The sequence below is a fragment of the Melopsittacus undulatus genome, chromosome 3 (genome assembly GCF_012275295.1).
Source record: "Melopsittacus undulatus isolate bMelUnd1 chromosome 3, bMelUnd1.mat.Z, whole genome shotgun sequence".
Lineage (NCBI taxonomy): Eukaryota > Metazoa > Chordata > Aves > Psittaciformes > Psittaculidae > Melopsittacus > Melopsittacus undulatus.
This window is the reverse complement of record NC_047529.1, coordinates 13905766-13928688: the sequence shown is the minus strand read 5'-3', so window position 1 is coordinate 13928688 and position 22923 is coordinate 13905766. Positions and strand designations below refer to the sequence as shown.

Below are 22923 nucleotides of genomic sequence, written 5' to 3'. Positions count from 1 at the left end.
TGTGCTCCTGAGGTGGTTGGGGGCAGCAGCCCACAGGTAACAGTGTGTTACCAAGGGAGAGCAGCTGCCCTTCTCAAGGAAAAGGTTTTCTGACACAACAGGCTGGAAAAAGAGGGTGTAACATCAAGACAAAAATACATTTCCTACTCCTGTGCACATAAATTTACTAGCTGCTTGTACTGAGGCTCCTACCCCAGACAAAGCCCTTTACCACACAGCACCCAGAATCACATACCCACACATAAAGAAGAGCAATCTTTATATTAATTAAACCTTTTAACAAAATTAAGTTATTTGTAATAGAATTTAGTTTTAAAAGAAACAAACCCACCTGAAATCCAAGCAGGGTTGCACTAAAATCTAACACAGCTCTGTACACAAAGTGACCCTCTCTCCTTCATAGCGGAGGAAGAACTAGCGCTCAGCAGGAAAACAGCATTTGGCCAGGTACCAACATTCAAGTGTTACTTTAAGCCACACAAATTCTCAACAAACCCCAGCTTGAAATCACCAAGTTAGATCAGTTGTTATAAATGAAGTTGTAAACGAGGAAGTTGGGGGTCCGGCAGTATTTCGTGGCGAACAGCTTGCCATCCGGCGTTGGGTCGGAGAAAGCGATTTCCTCAATGCTCAGGCAGCAGCCGTACATGAATGTGCTCCTGGAAGAGAGCAGAGCAATCAGCACATGGCAAACACCTGCTGGCTGCTTCATCCAATACCTGAAATACCCGCTGCTGTTTTCTCCCTCATCCCTCTGCTGCAGGGAGCTGTTAGTGCTTCACTTTGCTTTCAAACTAGTGATCAGTGCAAGATCCCAGTTTGTTCACGGATTCTGGTGTAATCAGAAGCCAGTTTAAAATGAGGACGGATAATTTAAGGTCACATACAGGCAGAAAACCCACATGTGCAGTTTTATATGAGAACCCAGAGGTTTTGGTTCAGTATCTTGGAGCTGTTCCCAAGTGAAGTTCACCATGGGAGCACCAGGACTCTTGGGGGCACTTGCAGTCAGAATCGTTGAATCACAGACTGGTTTGGGTTGGAAGGGACCTTAAAGCTCATCCAGTTCCAACCCCTGCCACAGAGGCAGGGACGCCTTCCACTAGACCAGGTTGCTCAAAGCCCTGTCCAACCTGGCAGGTCCCGTGGGGCTCGGAGGTATCATGTCACAGAGGTAGTATATCAAACACTAACCACAGGGCTGAACATGGGCTGATGAATTTTCAGAATACTGAGCTCCATATGATACACTCTCGTATGATGATATATATATGTGTATATATATATGTATATATATATGTACTCATAGACTTTATACATCTGTATTTTATACACAGATAGGGAGCAGATACAAAAGAGAAGATACTTTCTGCTACAGGCTCTTGCACTCCCAAGCTCAGCCCCAAGGCAGCCCATAAAAACTTCCCCTCATTAGTAACTCTTTGTCCCAGTTTGCTCCAAGCTTGAAAAGCTCAGAATTTCCTGCCTGAAAAAAATGTCAAGTACTTTGGCCCATCAAATTATCCAGTAAAAAAAGAAATATATTTCCCCCCCTCCAAAAAAAAGCAGGGTCTCTTGGAAAGCCACTCTGTGTAGTTCTGCATTCCGCTTGTACCCAGCAGTTAACGGCTTGGCCCATGCTTGTGTCAGATTTTAAATCATTTAAATATCAGATATACATAGAAATCTGTCCACGATATCCTTCCACTGCAAAGTGGGGATTCCAGCCTTGCTCAGCAATACACATTTCTTCCTTTCCTTAAGTTCCATCTCAACACTTCTTGCTGCGGTCATCACTTTTCCCTCTAAAGGGATAAACCCTAGCCAGGACCCTGGCTGCTCCGTACCTCATCACATCCACCATGCGCCGGGCGATGCCCTTCCCACGCCTGGGGCCGAACACCCAGATCCTGCTCACGCCGCAGATGGCAGGTTCTGGTTCTGTGGAGCAGCGCCAAGCCCGCTGAGTTTGGAGTGTGTCCTGTCCCAGCGATCCCGGCACGGATTCTGGCTCACACAGCACCCGGAAAGCCTGCAGGGATGAGCAGAGGCATCATTCCCAAAGGATGCATGGACCTTCCTGTGCTTCCAGCCTTTCCTCCAGCTCTCCTGAGAGGCAGGACACCACACACAACCTCACCCGAACCAGGGGCAGACACCGCAGCATCAGCCATGCAAACCTAGCTAACTGCTGCCAACATCCCCCTGATGAAAGTACAGGCTTTTCCTTCAGTTTCTTTTTTGTTATTGTTGGTTTATGGGTGACTTCTTTTTGTTTATTTCCTTAGTTTTATTTTGCTGCCTTCTGTACTAAGCTGGAATTTCTAATACGCAGCCTTATGGCAACAGCCCCTGTTAATAGGCTGCAACTTCTTAGAATCACAGAATGGTTTGGGTTGGAAGGGACCTTAAAGCTCATAAAGTTCCAACCCCTGCTACAGGCAGGGACACCTTCCACTAGACCAGGTTGCTCCAAGCCCCTGAGGTCCAACCTGGCCTTGAACACTGCCAGGGATGGGGCAGCCACAGCTTCTCTGACCACCCTGTGCCAGGGCCTCAGCACCCTCACAGTGAACAACTTCTGCCTAAGAGCTCATCTCAATCTCCCCTCTGTCAGGTTAAAGCCATTCCCCCTTGTCCTGTCCCTACAGGCCCTTGTCAAAAGCTCCTCTACAGTTTTTTTTGTCAGCCCCTTTAGGCACTGGAAGCTGCTCTAAGGTCTCCCTGGAGCCTTCTCTTCTCCAGGTTGAACAAGCCCAGCTCTCTCAGCCTGTCTCCATAGCAGAGGTGCTCCAGCCCTTGGAGCATCTTCGTGGCCTCTTCTGGACTCATTCAAACAGGTCCACACCTTTCTTATGTTGGGGCACCAGAGCTAGATGCAGGACTGCAGGGGGGTTCTCACCAGAGCAAAGAAGAATCACCTCCCTCGACCTGATGGTCACGCTGCTGGTGATGCAGCCCAGGACACGGTTGGTTTCTGGGCTCAAGTGCACACTGCTGGGTCATGGGGAGCTTCTCACTGACCAACACCCCCACGGCCTTCTCCTCAGGGCTGCTCTCAATCCAGTCTCCCCCAGCCTATATTTATGCCTAGGATTGTTCCGACCCAAATGCAGGACCTTGCACTTGGCCTTGTTCACCCTATTATTAGCCTGCAATATCACCCTCTCCCATACAGTTAATATCATGTACCTGCTTGATGGATTCAGCAACTAAGCACCCAACAACCATCTTCTCATTGGCCACAAACAAGTATATTTTAGTCTTGGCTGGGCAGCTCAAAGAAACTTGTTTAAATCCCAATTCGTTATCAACAGTCTCTCGCACATCTTCTGCCTAAGGGAACAAAACCAGAGAGAGAGGAACACGTTAAGTACTAACACACACATTCTTTGACTGGGTGTGAAACCTGTCAGAAAAAGGGTCTTATTCCCCCAAATAATCCTGTTTTTTCACAAGGTCAGGCTTCACAATGAAGCTGTGAAATGCTCTGCAGCTCCCCATCATACTGAGGGCTCTCACCGCACACATAGCTAGTGTGGCATAGATATATAGGCCACACTATGTAAATACACATTTTTCCCCCTAAAATAAATAGAAGCACTTTAGAGCAATTTTTAAACAAAGTGCTTCCACACTCCACAGGAGCCTTCTAACTGTAGATAATATTCAAGAACAGTCTCTATGCCATAATCCCTCTATGCTTGCCCTTCACCCCAAGTCGGAGAGGAAAGGATTGGGTTACGTTGGTCATGTAAGAACAAGAGCTTCAGTGCAGGGAGCAGGATGAGGGAGGGGTCAGGGTGGGTGTTCCCAGCAACCCGGACTGCTGCCACAACCCCACTTGCCTCTCCTGTTTACCCCATGCACTGGCAAACGATGCATGGTCAAGCACTGAGGTTGTTCCGGGAGCTGAGCCAGCAGAAAGCTGATCTACAACATAAACCCCCAAATAAACAAACAAGTACCTTCTTGACGGCATATTTTGGGTCATCGGGAAGAATCAATACAATTTTCCCATCCCAGAACTCTGCCACAACCCGTTCTTTCTTCCAACCCTGCCACACAGGGGGAAAAAAAAGCCAAACAACAAGTTAGTGGTCTAGCAAGAGAGAGGAAGTGATTCAGCGAAGGCTCTGGCAGACAAAGCTGTAATATGACCTGCTGGAGTTTTCAGGAATAAAGTCAAGTCACATTCATCAAACTGATGAAGGCAGACAGTTGCTGGATCTGCCTAACTTGCACTTTAACCTCCCCTCTGGATGACAAACCCTTTGCCTGTAGCTGTTCCTGGCTATGGCACATCTCCTCCCCATCTTCTTCAGCTGAGCTGCGAGTGCAGCCATTGCCTTACCAGGTATCGAAGGCCCTCGAGGAATCTCTCATGATGCTGGATGTGCTGGGCTTCATCCTCCGGGCTAGCAGCAGTGTAGATCATGCCACACGACTTGCAAACTATGGCCCCAAAATGTTTCTGACCAGCATCCTAGTGAGACAAAGAGCCAGCTAAAATGCCTTGAAGCTGTTCAAAACCATGTTCAGTTTAAAGAATGAGGTTGAGAATTGGTTCTAGAAACAATCATCAAAGATGTAAGTATTTGTTTTCACAGGATCACAGAATAACAGAATGGTTTGGGTTGGAAGGGACCTTAAAATCATTATCTAGTTCCTATCCCCCTGCCACTGGCAGGGATACCTTCCACTAGAGCAAGTTTCTTGTTTTCATTTGAATTTGTGAAGAAGACAAAAAGCTTTTGCTTATTTGCAGAAAATTTAAACTGCCCAGCATGAATTACCCAGGGAACACAGTGAACATGTTATTCCAAACAAGCCTTGAAATAGATCAGCAATATCCTCACTGAGGAAACAATGTAGAAGAGCCCAACAAAAAAAAACATAAACTAAAGGAAAACTCCGGATAGTCTTTCCATCAGTTATCTAGAAATAACATCAGTTTTATCTCTTAGCACACAAGGAGGGGAAGAAAAGGACCTGAATGGCAGTTGAGCAAGCAGAGAGCAGAATGCTCTTTGGATGTCTAGTCACATGCAAGCAGCAGTTTGAGGATAGAGCTGCTGCAGTCCTGCATCCAGCTCTGGGGCCCCAACATAAGGACATGGAGCTGTTGGAGTGAGTCCAGAGGAGGCCACGAAGATGCTCCGAGGACTGAAGCACCTCTGCTATGGAGACAGGCTGAGAGAGCTGGGCTTGTTCAGCCTGGAGAAGAGAAAGCTTCAGGGGGACCTTAAAGCAGCTTCTGGTGCCTGAAAGCACCAACAAAAAAGCCTGTAGAGGAGCTTTTGACAAGGGCCTGTAGGGACAGGACAAGGGGGAATGACTTTAACCTGACAGAGGGAAGATTGAGATGAGATCTGAGGAGTAAGTTCTTCCCTATGAGAGTGATGAGGCCCTGGCACAGGGTGCCCAGAGAAGCTGTGGCTGCCCCATCCCTGGCAGTGTTCAAGGCCAGGTTGGACCTCAGGGGCTTGGAGCAGCCTGGTCTAGTGGAAGGTGTCCCTGCCTGTGGCAGGGGGTGGGGACTGGATGAACTTTAGCTTCCCTTCCAACCCAAACCATCTTGTGATTCTGTAATTAGTGAGGTGAATTAAACTTGGTACATTAAGGACTCCTTTCTTGCACTGACTGCTGCTGCAGAAGCTGCCTTCCCTTCCACACATCCCACATATAGGACATTTGAGGTTTCCTACATTGCACAGCACCTACAGCCCATCCTTCACAATCGCAGCCAGGCAGGGCTACAGCTCGTGGCTGGCCATGTGCAGGGTAGCAAGGGCTGCTGAGCACACACTGCTGCTTTCCTCTCAGCACAGGCACTCCTCTGGATTTCTTCCTTCCACAGGGAACAATTTCCAAAACACTCAAAAATTTATATCTGTGAGGTCTCAAATTTGACAGAAACCATGCAAACAGCTCAAAAGGTGCTAGAAAGGGCAGCTCAGCTGAAAAGAATGATCACATAAGCCCCATTCCCTCAGGAAACAGGCTTGAAAACATCTGCATGTCACCAAGTGAGAACAAATGATTTACTAAAGAAATTACTCATCGCTGAGGGCATGTTCTGGAAACCCACAGATGTGATGGCTGCACGACACAGGAGCCTCAGTAACACTGCTTCTTCCTTCTGCTCCATGAGCAGTGCACCACACTGCAGGGCAACATCAGGAAGGTGCAAAGAGGACCACTCATTGCTTGCTCCCATGCTGCCCTGGCCGATGGTCACTGCTGTGGTTGCAGTGCTGTGCTGATTCTGCTCAAATGGCAGGCTGGGAAGCCGTGGGAAAGGGAAGTTATCCAGCCAAATTCATTCCTATAGCATCCATACAGGCTTGGCTGAGTTTTCCTTTAGTTTTTTTTTCTTCTCTTTAATATCATGTTTCATAAATCTGTTTTGAACTCAAAATGTAATAAAGTGTTAGTCCCAGTGAAACCATAACAATGTATTTCCTAGCTACTACCCTGTCCTAGTCTAGTGCGAACGATGTTAATCACTGCCCTGTTACAGTCATTGCAGTGTGGTTGGTTTGAGGTTTACACATAAGAAAATCTACTTCTCAGTGAGCCTTGAGGCCTATTTCTTATGTCCTCAGCATGGAGAGGACAGCAAGGGGAACCTTACGATGATCATCTGGTCTCCGGAACGCTTGCAGCGTTCTTTCGCTTTCTTGTTTTTCTGCGAGGTGTGAGATGTTTTTGCAGGTGGGCTGGATCCAAATGGAGGAGTCGCTTCATCCAGTGCAGCCTGTGTCCTGAAAATCATTTCAGAGAGATGAGAATTAGGCACTGGTTAACATAACACCTTGGATAGTGACTTTTACTATAGAACACCTCAAAGTAGGAAAGATACAGCAAAGCTTCTCAACAGCCGTGGTGCCAGCTCTTCTGGAGGAAGGAGGGTAGGAGGGGGCTCTAGGAAGAGCTACAATTACCTCAAAAGTTAAATAACTTAATTAAGCACCTCTCCCACTTCCACAGCCACGCTGTCTCCCAGATACTGAAAATTAAGCAGCTCCTTGAACAGTCAAGGAGATATACAACTAACTGAGAAGCAGAGGGCAAGGTCCACAAAACATGGAAACTGCAGGTGAAGAAATAGGTGCCCAAGTCACAGAATCACAGAATGGTTTGGTTTGGAAGGGACCTTAAAGCTCATTCAGTTCCAACCCCCTGACACAGGCAGGGACACCTTCCACTAGACCAGGTTGCTCCAAGCCCCATCCAACCTGGCCTTGAACACTGCCAGGGATGGGGCAGCCACAGCTTCTCTGGGCACCCTGTGCCAGGGCCTCATCACTCTCATAGGGAAGAACTTACTCCTCAGATCTCATCTCAATCTCCTCTCTGTCAGGTTAAAGTCATTCCCCCTTGTCCTGTCCCTACAGGCCCTTGTCAAAAGCTCCTCTACAGCTTTTTTTTGTTGGTGCCTTTAGGCACTGGAAGCTGCTCTAAGGTCTCCCTGGAGCCTTCTCTTCTCCAGGCTGAACAAGCCCAGCTCTCTCAGCCTGGCTCCACAGCAGATGTGCTCCAGCCTTTAGAGCATCTTCGTGGCCTCCTCTGGACTCATTCCAACAGCTCCACATCCTTCTGATGTTGGGAGCCCCAAAAGCTTGACACAGGAGTGCACCACCATAAGCCCCAGCCCCTCATGCCAACACCCCTTTAGAGCAAGGAATCAATGCATCTTGGGGAAAGCCCTTGGTGCTGGGGCTGAGCTCTGCTCTGCCTCCTCACAGGACCAGCTTCCCACAGAGGGAAGTACAGACAGAGCCATGGCCAGGAGGAGTTGCTCCTATTCAGATGCAGACATGGAGGATTTACACGTATTTTTACAGTGTTGGCCTCAGCTACAGAGAAGCATGTTGTTAGGGATGATAATAATTGCACAGTTTTTCTAACCTACCTTCTGGCTTCTATGCCGAAGGTGGCATTTCTTAAGCCATCTTAAAGCAGGAAATTGTAACTGGTGAGCAGCAAATCTTAACATGGAATTAATTTAGAGTGACACCAAACAATTTTATAGATTTGGATACTAAGGAGAATTTCCAAAGCAGAGACTTCATGGAGAAAAAGCTTGTGCTCATCAGCTTCCCAGGAGACAACTGCAAATCCAAGACTGAGCTTCAGTTAATCACAAACACCAGGATTTCCACACATTCCAGGGTTCCACTTGCACCACGGAAGGTATTTGAAAAGCCACAAGAGGAAGCAAAGCAAATATTGCAATCAGATCTCTCTTTCAACACTTCTGTGGCAGAGGACTACAGTAGCGCGACAAGTTTTGCAAAGTTTATTTTGGCTCTGTTCAGAGTGACTTTAAGTGGGGATTTTTATGTTCAAAATAAACTCAATGCTTTTATTGTTAACAAAGTATATCAAGAAGTTGATTCATTATGGGAGGGGGACGTGCAGCTCTGGTTCCTGCATGGGAAAACAAGTCTTTTTTCCACTACATGTCTAAGAGTATGACAGCAAATTAACTGAAGTAATAAGCTAATCGTAAACTCAGACACCAGGTTGTACAGTTACACCTGATGAGTAAAGAGTTCCAGTGCTTGCAAGTGATTTAGCACTACCACTCTTTTTATAGAATTAAAAAGCAAACTTCACAGGCTTGTGTTTCATTTACATCACACTAAATATCAAACATCATCTTGCAGGCTTAGAAAACACCAGCTCAGGTGAGCATGGGACAGTGGAAGAGAAACAGCTGCTTCCATAAATCCTTTCCACCCATTTTTATAGCAACTACTGTCTTGTCTTTGGTCTGGATCAGTGCTGCTGAGCATGCTGCTGCCTAGTGCTGCTGTAAAGTATCTCAGGTTAAAAAAGTCAGTGCAGAATAAACCACACCTGACCAGAAAGAGCACTCATGTTCTTTAAATTCATTGCCAAACCAGTCCCTCTCTGCCACAAGATTCATTTTTTTTAATAGAATCACCAACTCCGAGAATGGTTTGGGTTTGAAGGGAGCTTAAATCTTATCTCATTCCAACTGCTGCCACAGGCAGGGACACCTTCTACTAGACCAGGTTGCTCCAAGCCCCTGAGGTCCAACCTGGCCTTGAACACTGCCAGGGATGAGGCAGCCACAGCTTCTCTGGGCACCCTGTGCCAGGGCCTCACCACCCTCACAGGGAACAACTTCTGCCTAAGATCTCATCTAAACCTCTCCTTTTTCACTTTAAGGCCATTCCCCCTTGTCCTGTCCCTACAGGCCCTTGTGAAAAGTCCCTCTCCAGCTTTCTTGTCAGCCCCTTTAGGCACTGGAATGTAAAAATTCACAAGCAAAAAGTACTACAGACAGTAAGCAAGCATGTATTTCCTTATCCACAGGCTAGAACTCCCCTAAACCAAGCCAAATTTAATCTTGCATATTCTCTTAAAAACAAGCAAACAAAAAACCAAACCAACACACCCCCTTCTCTTCAACAAGCCAAGTCACCTTCAAACTTCCAAACCTTACAAAGACTGGGAGAAAGCTAAATCACCATATTAAGAATTAATATACTTGAAAAAAAAAACTATTCTGCAGATATGAAATATCTGATAATTCTTGCAGAGACTTAGCAAAGAGCAGCCTACCTTTTTTTGCTGGTGGGGGATGAGCTGAATATGGGGTAGACGACAGCCTTTGAAGGAGATGCTGGAAAAGACAAGCAAAGTTATAGTGGTTTAGAATTCTTTTTAGTGGCAGAACACATTGATACATGGAAACAAACATTCAAACACCAGTAAGACTGCAAAATCACAGAATTATAGAACAGTTAGGCATGGAAAGGACCTTAAGATCATCTAGTTCCAACCCCCCTGCCATAGCAAGGGACACCTCACACTAAACCATGCCACCCAAGGCTCTGTCCAACCTGGGCCTTGAACACTGCATTCATAACTTCCCTGGGCAACCCATTCCAGGGCCTCACCACCCTTACAGTAAAGAATTTCTTCCTTATATCCAATTTAAACTTCCCATAAGTTTATCCCGTTAACTCTTGTCCTATCACCACAGTCCCAAACGATACACAGCAGTGGAACTGAACTCCATAGACAAGAGATTGAGAGAGTACTGGGAAGCTGTTGATGCTGTAGGATAGAAAGATGTCCATGAGTGGAAATCCAACCATAATGCAATCACCTTAAATGCATTGGAAGTGATGTTGATCAAGATGTCCAGTGCTTCCCCTCTCACTTCAGAATCATGAATGAGAAATTTCTGCTGCAGTAGTTCAGTGCTTCCTTGCCTCCTAATTAAGAGTGTTAATCAAGCAGAAGTTTCCCCATTTCCCATTATTTTGGCTAAGGCACTCTGAGCCTACAGCTTCTTTAGCCTCAAGAACTTGGGAAGAGGCAGGTTAACCACTATGTTACAGCACACAAGCTGCAAGTTTTAGGATAACATCACAAAGACTTCAGTTAGCAAAGCCAAAAAAAAACTCCAACAACAACAAAAAGGAATCACAAAAAACACGAGTTTGGATTTTTTTTTCTCCTCAAGGATAAAAAGTTCTGGCACTAGACTGCTTTACACCATTGTATTTTGACCACGTTCACCCAGAGCAACTTCCAGTCCCTAAAAGGGCTGAAAACAATCTGGAGAGGGCTTTTGATAGGGCCTGTAGGGACAGGACAAGGAGGAACGGCTTTAACCTGACAGAAGGGAGATTGAGATGAGATCTGAGGAGTAAGTTTTTCCCTATGAGAGTGATGAGGCCCTGGCACAGGGTGCCCAGAGAAGCTGTTGCTGCCCCATCCCTGGCAGTGTTCAAGGCCAGGTTGGACCTCAGGGCCTTGGAGCAACCTGGTCTAGTGGAAGGTGTCCCTGCCTGTGGCAGGGGGTTAGAACTGAATGAGTTTAAAGTCCCTTCCAACCCAAATCATTCTGTGATTTTATGATTCTTAGGAATTAACAGAAACTCAGTAACATCTGCAAGCAGAAGAGTGGCTGTAACATCCTGCAAAAAATATGCCATGAAAATGAACCAGTTTCTAGGAAGCTGTAAACAATACAATGTATCTTGTTCACATCAGCAGCAGAAAAGATCATAAGGAGTCATGAAGGCACTAATAAACAAGAAAAAGTCTACAGATTCCTAGAAATGTAGGAGCTTTAAAGGGCCAAGACACTTTGGAAATGTCCCAGCAGGCAAATGCAGGTGATGTCTGGAAACATGATGGCAACAGCTTTATAAGCAGGTGGAAATCACAGCTAGAGGAGTCTTTTATCCAGAGCTAGAGATAGCAGGAAGAGCAGCAGCTGCAGGAGGGAGCATGCCACTCCTCAGGGTGAGGAGGAGACACAGGAAAGTGTTGACCTTCAGTAACAGACTTCACTACCTTCCAAAAAGCTGATAAATAAGTTCCCTTGTGAAGCAAGAGGAAAGGGGGGGGGTGTGTAAAAAACCCCAAAAGCTCAGGAGTGCTGGTAATTTCTTCAAGAAACAGATTAAGACCAGATGTGCCAGAACGAAGTCAACTGAGACACAAACACAACCAAATCATGATTTTATCTCTCACTGGAAATTCAAGGAATCATAAAGGGAATAGAAACCAGGGGAGAGCAGAGCAGCCACACAAAGGGCTGAAAGAAATGCCAGACTGCAAAATGAGCTGTACCTGGGGAGGCAGGGGCACCCTGCAACAGAAGAAAACCCACATCTTGCTACAAAAGAGAAGAAACACTAAAACCAGATAACAAACAATGACAAGAACATGTAGTGCCTTTCCATTTTAATCATCAATAAAAGAATGAGTTGTGATGTGAGTGTCAGCACAATTAGGACCAAACTCCCACAGCTGGGGAAAGATGTCAAGGGCACACACAGATAAATTAGACCTTTACAGACTCATTAGGATTGACTCAACCCAGGGCTGCTGGGACTGGAATAGAGTGCTGCCTATTTTTAAAAGGGAAAAATGGAGAAACCAGGAAATTAGGATAAAATAACATGACCTCAGCTTCTGCAAACATACTGGCACATGTTAGTGCATACTTGGAAGATGAGACAGCAGGTAGAGGCCAACACATTGTTTTGCTTTAATAAAAAATATATAAGCAACATATCTTCTTTTTCTAATCTTTTTAAGGGAGATATAACCCCCATTTTCAAGAAGGGGAAAATGGATGACCCAGGGAATTACAGACCAGTCAGTCTCACCTCTATTCTTGGCAAAATCCTGGAGCAGATTCTCCTGGAAGGCATGCAAAGTCACATGAAAAACAACAAGGTGCTTGGTGACAGCCAGCAGGGCTTCAGTAAGGGGAAATCCTACCTGACCAATTTGGTGGCCTTCTATGATGGGGCTATGGAACTGATGGACAGGGGTGGAGCAGCTGCTGTCATCTATCCAGACTTGTGCAAAGTGTTCGACACTGTCCTACACAACATCCTTGTCTCTAAACTGGAGAGACATCAATTTGATAGGTGGACTGCTCTGTGGATAAAGAACTGGCTGGATGGGTGCACTCAAAGAGTTGTGGTCAATGGCTCAATGTCCAGCTGGAGACCAGTAACGAGTGGTGTCCCTCAGGGATCAGTGTTGGGACAAGTCTTGTTCAACATTGTTGTCAGTGACACGGACAGTGGGATTGAGAGTGACCTCAGCAAGTTTGCCGATTACGCCAAGCTGTGTCGTTCCATTGATACGCTGGAGGGAAGGAATGCCATCCAGAGGGTCCCTGACACACTTGTGAGGTGGGCTGATGCCAACCTCATGAAGTTTAACCATGCCAAGTGCAAGGTCCTACACCTGGGTCGGAGCAATCCCAGGCACAGCTACAGGTTGGGCAGAGAACAGATTCAGAGCAGCCCTGCAGAGAAGGACTTGGGGGTGTTGGCTGATGAGAAAATGAACATGAGCCAGCTTCAGTGTGCGCTCAGCCCAGAAAGCAACTATACCTGGGCTGCATCAAAAGGAGCGTGACCAGCAGGTCAAAGGAGGTGATCCTGCCCCTCTGCTCTGCTCTCGTGAGACCTCACTTGGAGTATTGTGTGCAGTTCTGGTGTCCTCAACATAAAAAGGACATGGAACTGTTGGAACAAGTCCAGAGGAGGCCACGAGGATGATCAAGGGATTGGAGCACCTCCCACATGAAGACAGGCTGAGAAAGTTGGGGCTGTTCAGCCTGGAGAAGAGAAGGCTGCGTGGAGACCTCATAGCAGCCTTCCAGTATCTGAAGGGGGCCTACAGGGATGCTGGAGAGGGATTCTTCATTAGGGACTGTAGTGATAGGACAAGGGGTAATGGTTAAAACTTAAACAGCAGAGGTTTAGACTGGATATAAAGAAGTTCTTTAAGGGTGGTGAGGCACTAGAATGGATTGCCCAGGGAGGTTGTGAATGCTCCATCCCTGGTGGTGTTCAAGGCCAGGTTGGACAGAGCCTTGGGTGACATGGTTTAGTGTGAGGTGTCCCTGCCCGCGGCAGGGGGGTTGGAACTAGATGATCTTAAGGTCCTTTCCAACCCTAACTATTCTATGATTCTATATATATCACTTGTTATTCCCAACAGGAAAAATAATAATTATTGTTCATAATTTAATGCTGAAACACGAAATATAGAGAGGACTTGATCTGGTGACTATCAGGAGTAAAGGATAATATGTGCTTCTATCTTTATAGGTAATACCTAGCACATAGGAGCATTTATGAGTTTCACTTTAAAAGCATTCTTGCACTGAAAAGGGTCAGAAAAAACAGGCTGAAATAACGGTAAGGGGAATCACTACACTTAGCTACAAGCCAGGGGGAAATAAGGGATAGGCATCAACTCTCCAGGCAGCAGCTGCATGTAATACCCATGGATTGCTGTCTGCCTTCAACCAAAGGTAGCTCAGAAGGTTTCCTGTAGAAATGTAAGTTTTGTTCTGTGAGAAATAGATCAATTACTTCTTTCCTGGTAATTAGTGCTCATAAGGCTTAGAGGGAGGTCTCTTTGCAGGTACCCTGCCAGGAAAAATGTGATTTGGTCTGAATAAAACAAGTGACTGTGTCAGATGCCTAAAACTCAAGATTGAAAAAGGAAAGTGGAATGAATCAGGGGAACAGCCCAAGGATAAAAGAAGCAGGGAGGGGAAGAGGAAAAGAGAAGGCTCCAGGGAGACCTTAGAGCAGCTTCCAGTGACTAAAAGGGCTGACAAGAAAGCTGGAGAGGGACACTGTACAATAGGGGCCTGTAGGGACAGGACAAGAGGGAATAGCTTCAAATTGACAGAGGGGAGATTGAGATGAGATCTTAGGCAGAAGTTGTTCCCTGTGAGGGTGCTGAGGCCCTGGCACAGGGTGCCCAGCGAAGCTGTGGCTGCCCCATCCCTGGCAGTGTTCAAGGCCAGGTTGGATGGAGCTTGGAGCAACCTGGTCTAGTGAAAGGTGTCCCTGCCCATGGGAGCGTGTTGGAACTGGATGAGCTTTAAGGTCCATTCCAAACCAAACCATTCTGTCATTCTACGAAAAATGTGATAATTGGTTTCAAATGCAGGAATTTCCAAAATCTTACTGGGAATGGGCTCTGTCATAAAGCAAAGGGGAAAGGCAGGTTAGATCTCAAAACAAAAACCAGTTCACATACTGTTTAACACTTAGGTTCATCAGGGAGATGGCAGAATCTCCGTCCTTGCTGCCCAGCTTATTTAAAAACTATACTACAGGACAACATGGGAATTCAGTAGAACTGATCCTGCTGGAGAGAAGCAGGTAACATAGGGGATATTTTAGTCTCTTCTGCCTCATTTTCCTACAGCAACAAGAGTCACAGAGCAAGAGAGGTATAATCCAGCTCACCTTGCTTATTCACCTTCTGCAGAGACTGGCTTGAGAGAATAATGCCATCATCTGACTCACAGGCTGTAGAACTGATTTCATCGGCATCCTATAAATGGAGACAAGTTTTTAAGGAAAAAAGAAAACTCCAGTTGATTAAGTTCTCAGACAGCAGCTACAGAGTCACATATAATTCAAAGGACCTTCACAGTGAGCATTAATCGACATGATGAAGCTCTATAGTTCTATTTGCCAATCACAAAATGTGGTTTTAGCACGTTATTAAAGTTACACCTGAATGCTGAATGATGCATTGAAAATGTTGTACCCTGCACTGAGGAAAAACTTGTTTCCTGCAAGTTATTCTCAGCCTTCTGAAGCACCATCATTTCCCATCTACCTGCCTTCAGATACTGTTAAGACCAAATACAGCTTATGACAATGACCATGGATTTTGATTCTTAACACCTATGTGTGCCCTGCTTGTTTTATTACAGGATGTAGGGGTTTTGCTTTTCAACTCAATCTTAAGCGTAGAGGTTCTGTATCATTTCTTCACTTTACCATTTCTGTGACTCTGCTTCACTCTCTGCCTACACGTTTGCACCTTCACAGTTCCCGGAAGCCTCTCACAGATGTTCTATAAGAATCTGAGTTTGCCAAACTGATTTTTGCCTTGAACTCTGCTCTTTTTGTACATGACAGTATATTATTTCCCACCAGGAACACCAGGCAAAGGACCTGGCAGTAGCAGAATCCAAGACCAGACCAAGGCCACACTTGGTCTGTGCTCAGTTTGCAGCAAGGAAGTTGCTGAGTTCCCTTTTCAAACACTCCATGTTTCTGGTTAACCTCAGAGAACTAGTTTGCCAACACAAAAACTGCCACAACAGCAGAATTAAATGCTATCAGATCATTTCTCCTTTTTCAGCACATATGCAAGACTGGACCGTGCAAGCCAACATTTGTGTTTTATTAGAGCTGCATTGTAAAATCATATTGACAATCAAGTCAGGAATGCAAAAGAGATACTAAACCAGTGCAGGTGAACAAAGGAGGCCATAAACTGTCTTTTATAGAATATAGAACACATTAGCCCTATAAAAACAGCTTTCCATCTTGTTCACTGCTTCCTTTCAATGCCCAGTATAAAACACGACAGTAGTATTCCAGCAGCTTTCCCTACTTTTCTACATTTTAAGATGCTGGAATAGAACAGCAAAATACAACATTAAGTGTAATGAAATAGTCTGCAAACCTGCTCTGAATCAGTTTTACTGCTGTGCTCCTTCCACTGTCACCCTCACCCTTCCCACTTCAGCACTTTAGGCAGCAAAAAACATGTCCCACATTTTAAACCATTCTCTGGCAAATCCTGAAATTAAAAGCAAGATCTGGCAAGGCATTACCTGGTCAGCAGCCAGACTCATTGCAACATTTAACTGTTTCAGCACTGCTAAACATATTTGTACAATAATTGTATCATCAAATCACAGAGCAGTTTGGGTTGGAAGGGACCTTAAATATCATCTTGTTCCAACCCCCTGCCATGTGCACCTTCCACTAGACCAGGTTGCTCCAAGCCCCTATGTCCAACCTAGCCTTGAACACTGCCAGGGATGGGGCAGCCACAGCTTCTCTGGGCACCCTCTGCCAGGGCCTCAGCACCCTCACAGGGAACAACTTCTGCCTAAGAGCTCATCTCAGTCTCCCCTCTGTCAGGTTAAAGCCATTCCCCCTTGTTCTGTTCCTACAGGCCCTGTCAAAGGCGCCTCTAAGGCCCAGCTTTCTTGTCAGCCCTTTTAGGTATGCGAAGCTGCTCCAGGGTCTCCCTGGAGCCTTCTCTTCTCCAGGCTGAGCAAGCCCAGCTCTCTCAGCCTGTCTCCACAGCAGAGGTGCTTCAGCCCCCCAGAGTATCTCTGTGGCCTCCTCTGGACTCGCTCTATCAAATGTATGTTTAAAAAGACACCCCAAAACAACACTTATCTATCACCAGGAATATTCCCTGTGAAGGGAGCAGGAGATAAAAATTGCAAGAGGCCTCTTTGGCAATAGAACTGTTGGAGGTCTTCAAAAACAGACGAGCTTGAAAAACTCGTTGGTTTGTTGAAGCATTGGAACCCATTTCTCAGCCTCGCTTTCTGGGAGGAGGGAGCTGCAGAACCAGCACATGTAGTTCCTGCAGGGGAAATGATCACTAAAAAGATCAGCCAGAGCAGAGCAAAGCCTGCTGTATCAGCAAGCAATGTCTTGTGGCTGAGGAGAAACTGCTAAAAACACACTAGAAACAATAGAGCCTTCTGTGTCTGATCACTGGCTGAGGTGAAAACAACATTGGTTTTGAGGAGCATAGAAACAGAAGTCACATGAAGAGCTGCTGTCCTAGAGGACAGGGGCTCATGACCTCCCACAGTACTCAGCGAGGTCAAACTTGGCATTTGTTACATTTATTAAAAAGAAAAAAGCTTTAAAACTTCTTTTTCAGCTTTGCCCTTTATCACATGGAAAAGAAACAACAAACCCCCAAAAGATATGGATTATCTGTTTAAAATCATAAAGGGAATATTGCTCTGCAGCCAAGCGCTAGTGACCGACACGGATACCAACAAGAACATCCTGAAATTTCACCACAGTTCTAAGCCTCCATGAGGCAGGAATAAATCTGAGTTTTCCTAGGCAAAATCCACTCATATATCTAAATAAACATTTGACACTGGAATGAGCAGAGCATGTGTTCACCTCAGGCTTGTGCAGCAGGCTCTGAGGACACATTTACTTACCACATTCTCTGTATTGCTCACCCCTTCAGCTGCAGACCTGGAAGCACAAGACAGACCAGAAGTGCTTCTGCTTCTCAATGGAGATGCTTTTTCATCACATGCTGCATCTCTCCCTTGATTTACACAGTTTTTAGAGTCCTTCCTGTTTTCATTTTCCTTCTTCTGAGGCAGAGAAATACTTCTCAATATACCACCTGCCTCAACAACTTTGTTTCCACCCGCGGAACTGGACTTTATAGCTGGTGGTGGTCTGGGCTGGTTGTTTTCTTGCAGAGATTTGGGGAGACCTGGGGGAGACTTGGCATCCACAACTGGCTTTTTAGAGTGTGATTTCTTCCCAGCATTGAAGAATGCTGCTCCCAGCTGGAGTTTCAGGGCTGGTTTAACTGTCATGCTTAGGACTCTGAAGGGTGACTCCATCTTCTTTTTAACTAGAGAATTCGTGTTCTCTTTCTCCACACTGGATTTTTCTGCTGATGTCTCTTGCTTCGACTTCTTAGGAGCTTTGGGGACAGTTTTGCCATGTTTGGATTTTGTCGTGTGCTTGGTTGGCTTCAAGCTTTTATTCCTGCTCAGGCGCGCATTCATGTTCACAGTCCTGCTGGCAGCTGGGAGATGTTCATCCCTGTTCCTCTCACCCAAAGAGCGGTGCTCATTCAGCTCTTTTCTCTCATAAGAAGTTAGGTAGCACTTTTCCTTGCCATAAAAAGACACCACAGGCACGAAGAGCTTGCACGAGGAAGCGGTCTCTGGGGATAATTTCCTTGAGAACTCACTCTGCAGGGCTGTGGGAACACTAGCTGCTTGAAGAGGTGAAATATACAGCCTCCTTGAGAGCCCTGGTGTCACTGGGACAGTCTGGTTTTCTTTCATCTCATCGCTGGAGCTAGAGGACCATTGAATTTGAGAAGCAGACAGATTATTTCTTGGTTTCTTGAGTGGAGACAGACCTTCAGAAAATCCTACCTTTTTTTTCACAGGAGTCTCAAAGAGTAAGGATAAACTGTAAAAATAACAACAGGGCAAAACATAACATGTACTATTAAAAGGTTTTCAATTACTGTTTTACTTAAAACACTTAACTGAGACTTAAAACACAGATGAGTTGCCTGTATCGGTACGTGCTCTGTAACAAATACAAGTATCAAAGTGCAATATCCAAATATCATAGAACAGTTGGGGTTGGAAGGGAAATTAAAGCTCATCCAGTTGCAGCCCCCCTCCCATGGGCAGGGACAACTTCCACTAGACCAGGTGGCTCCAAGCCCCTGTGTCCAACCTGGCCTTGAACACTGCCAGGAATGGGGCAGCCACAGCTTCTCTGGGCACCCTGTGCCAGGGCCTCAGCACCCTCACAGGGAAGAACTTCTCAGACCTCACCTCAATCTCCCCTCTGTCAGGTTAAAGCCATTCCCCCTTGTCCTGTCCCTACAGGCCCTTGTCAAAAGCTCCTCTACAGCTTTTTTTTGTTGGTGCCTTTAGGCACCGGAAGCTGCTCTAAGGTCTCCCTAGAGCCTTCTCTTCCCCAGGCTGAACAAGCCCAGCTCTCTCAGCCTGTCTCCACAGCAGAGGCGCTCCAGCCCTCAGAGCATCTTTGTGGCCTTCTCTGGACTCACTCCAACAGCTCCACATCCTCCTTATGCTGGGGGCAAACATACGTTACAAGCAGCAATAGCTCAGATCCCTCCGCTGTGGTGGGGGTTAGGGGATGGAAGTAGACAAGCTTTCAGGTGTCTTCCAACCCAAATGGTTCTCTACTATTTAACGAACAACATAGTGAGGCCTATCCTCAGTAAGTACTTACATCCTGCCTCAAGGATTTGTCCCTCCAATTCTGAAATCAAACTCCACTCTTGTTCTACCCAGAAATATTTTTATGAGGGAAGTACAGGACAAGCATGAGAAAAAGTTTTTATGCTGTAAGAGTTATGAAAGAATAAGAAACAAGCCATTTCAAGACCAGGTTGGATGAAGCCTTGGGTGGCATGGTTTAGTGTGAGGTGTCCCTGCCCATGGCAGGGGGGTTGGAACTAGATGATCTTGAGGTCCTTTCCAATCCTAACTATTCTATGATTCTATGATTTAAACCACATCTTTTTCTCCTGGCCAGTGGCTTCTCTTCCACTAGATGTACAGAAAATAAAAATCTATATTTTTAGGTATACATTAAAAGGCACTATTTTTCTGTTAGCACCAGAAGACTATTCAGATACTTTGTGTGGTATTTCCATAGCGTCTCTCTCCAAATCTTTCCAAAAGGGAAAGCCAAGGCTTCACCCCAAAGAAACGCAAATGTCAGGGGCTTATTTCTTCAGTTTCTGAACAATCAGGTTTTAGATTTCTCTTGCTTATGGGACTTACTTCAGGCTATGTCTGGGTGCAAGTGTCACAGACAGGGGTATGCACCTGACAGAGGTGACCATCAGAACAAAATACCTTATTTTGATAAAAATAACAAAGATGTTAATGCCCTAATGCATGTACTGACGTGGACCTGCCAAGTATCAGGCAGTGTAACAGCTTTTTCTTCTTACTAATCCTGTGCTTGAAAATCATTTTAGCTTTGGTTTCCCTACATATTCAATGAAACTTCTCAAGATGCTCAGTAAAACATTAACATACTCTTAGTCCCTGATAAACAAACAGGGGCTGACACCAAGTGTGCCTCAGAACCATCTGTTTTTCCACTTCACATGGAAAGTGTTCAAGGATTTTAAGAATCTGGTTTATTCTATGTACGTCAATTAAGTGGTTTTATTAGAAAAACAAGATTTGTGAGAAGTTAACATACCTGTCAGTGTCAGTAGAACTACGGCTCCTCTTCTGTGGGGTACCAGCCGCCATTGCTCCCCCAGAGCGACTACAAGAACATGTGTTTGATAGCATGAAATAGATTTCCAGTAAAAGCAAATAAACAAAGTTGGTAAAGAAGGAAGATGAAGGACTGGGATGAAAACACTGATGGAAGCAGTTTGGGACTGACAGAAACAACACCACGGGGCTGTTTCAGTTGAGCACAAGTTGTAAAACAAGTGCATACAGAAGGGATCTTACATGTCAAGAATTATTCTTTCACCATGGACCAATGGATCCTAAAGTCCCTTCTCTAAATCAGAGCCAGATATTTCAGAAATGTGTTTTACTTTCCTCTTGCAATGCTCACTCCAGACCTCACTGGTGCAGTTCCTAGAAACCTGCTTGCTCCTGCCTATACCCAGGGTTAGTTTATTCCCACAAGGATTTCGCATTGGCATTCACCTTCCAGAGGAAACAGCTCTTTACCTAACAGACAGTCAAAGTCTCTCTCCCACCTTCCATCTGGCCACATAACATAAACCACCCATTTTTAGCCTTAATTAACCCAGTAGCCATTTAACCCAGTTTAACACTCAACACTGTTTGTTCCATCTCTTCTAGTTTGCGATAATATCACATAATATTAACTTTCCCGTTACGTGGTGTTTTATAACCAGAAATCCAGAATAAACAAATACTTCGTATCCAGGAGGATTAAATAAACATCCATAAACCGCTACAACAGCACGATTCAATAATCCACCAGCAGGGGGAAGCGTTGACGCATTGCTGATACGCGCGCAGCAACGACAGATGACAGCCCAGGAGGGACAAGCTGTTATCAAGCCCAGGAACATCAAATAAAGTGATGGGAAAGGATGAAGTCAGGAGCTGCAGCAGGAGTTGCACAACCTCAGCACAGAGCACCGATGGCATAAGGAACTTGCAAGAGAGGACAGGAAATACCTTAGAGACAGAGGGCAACAGTAACAAGCCTGCAGGTACCTGGGTAGTAAGATATCAGGTGCAGACCAAAGAGAAAAAGTAAGACAAGGACATGCTGTTGGTGGGAGAGGCAAGGGGTACATGTCAGGGGTGCAGTCATACAATGGTTTAGGTTGAAAGGAACCTTAAAGCTCATCCAGTTCCAACCCCTGCCACAGGCAGGGACACCTTCCACTAGACCAGGTTGCTCCAAGCCCCATCCAACCTGGCCTTGAACACTGCCAGGGATGGGGCAGCCACAGCTTCTCTGGGCACCCTGTGCCAGGGCCTCAGCACCCTCACAGGGAACAACTTCTGCCTAAGAGCTCATCTCAGTCTCCCCTCTGTCAGGTTAAAGCCATTCCCCCTTGTCCTGTCCCTACAGGCCCTTGTCAAAAGCCCCTCTCCAGCTTTCTTGTCAGCCCCTTTAGGCACTGGAAGCTGCTCTAAAGTCTCCCTGGAGCCTTCTCTTCTCCAGACTGAACCAGCCCAGCTCTCTCAGCCTGGCTCCATAGCAGAGCTGTTCCAGCCCCCAGAGCATCTTTGTGGCCTCCTTTGGCCTCGTTCCAACTGCTCCACACCCTTCTTATGTTGGGGATAGCCTTGTAACTTGCACTATTACCCCGCACATCCCACAGATGAGCAGCTCCCCATGGCCGGCCCCAGAGACACCCACCCCGTCCCAAAATATTCCCAATCCAGTTCCCAGCCAGCCCCCCGGCCCAGTTTTGCATCAGATCACAGATCCTATAGGCATCAGCACCTCACCCCTGCATCCCCCCCCCTCAACTCTCCCACTCACCAGAACCTCACTAAACCGCCTCACAACCCCTGAAAAACCCTTCCCGACACCAGACCCCCCCATCGAGGCCTGGCCCACGCTGCTACCCCATCAGCCCCCAACCCACCAGCACCGCTCAATGGGGCCCGGCGCACCTGAGCCGACAGCCTGGGGCCCCACAGCCCCTACCTCCCTCAGCCCACACCAGCACCTCAGACCGCGCCAGGCCATGACGCCTGCGTCCCTACCACAACCACACACACCCGCAGCCCCTTCAAGGCACCAACCGCACTCCCTTACCTCAGCGCCATCTTCGCTATTACCGCTCCCGCGCCTTCGAACCCGCGCGCATATCTCCCGCCCGCCCGCCCTCCTCTCTCCATTCGCCTAGCGCCACGTCACTCAGCGTAAACTTCACCGCCATTGGTCCAGCCGAGGCGCGCCGCTTTGCACCCGCCCCCTCAAGCTTTCCAGCCAATCAGATAGCAGAGGTACGCACAGCCGCCTCCCCAGAAAGACTCCAATTCCCACCATGCCCCATGAGCACAGCGCTGACTCCTATGGCGCGCCCGCGGGGGCTGATGGGTGATGTAGTCCGTGCGCTGCGCGGCGGGAGGCACCTGTGTGCGGATGGACTCCATAGCTCGGTAAAGCTGTAAAGTAGGTGTGCGTTTGTTCAGCGCTGAGGCGCATGGGGGATCGCTTCCCCAGAGGCATGCGCACCTCAGTGTCGTTTTCCCTCTACATTTATCCTCTAAAGTTATACAGATGCATTGGTTTGCTCCACACGGCTATACATATTTATGATATA

The 22923-nt window shown here is 46.5% G+C and overlaps 1 protein-coding gene across 2 annotated transcripts; it reads right to left on the bottom strand.

Annotated features, from left to right (window-relative positions):
- Window positions 1-242: 242 nt before the first annotated feature.
- Window positions 243-22448, bottom strand: ESCO2 (establishment of sister chromatid cohesion N-acetyltransferase 2). Of its 2 annotated transcripts, XM_031046688.2 has the most exons (11): window positions 22413-22448; window positions 20343-20411; window positions 17552-18554; window positions 14793-14880; window positions 9601-9661; window positions 6638-6767; window positions 4355-4486; window positions 3969-4058; window positions 3193-3336; window positions 1848-2032; window positions 243-659 (listed from the first exon to the last, which is right to left on the bottom strand). In XM_031046688.2, exons 1-11 carry the CDS (start codon window positions 22421-22423, stop codon window positions 521-523), a joined length of 2052 nt encoding a protein of 683 aa, XP_030902548.2. In that variant the 5' UTR covers window positions 22424-22448; the 3' UTR covers window positions 243-520. The 2 variants fall into 2 exon arrangements, with proteins under 2 accessions (XP_030902548.2, XP_030902547.2); XM_031046687.2 differs by lacking the exon at window positions 22413-22448 and having other exon boundaries at window positions 20343-20458.
- Between the last annotated feature and the right edge of the window lie 475 nt (window positions 22449-22923).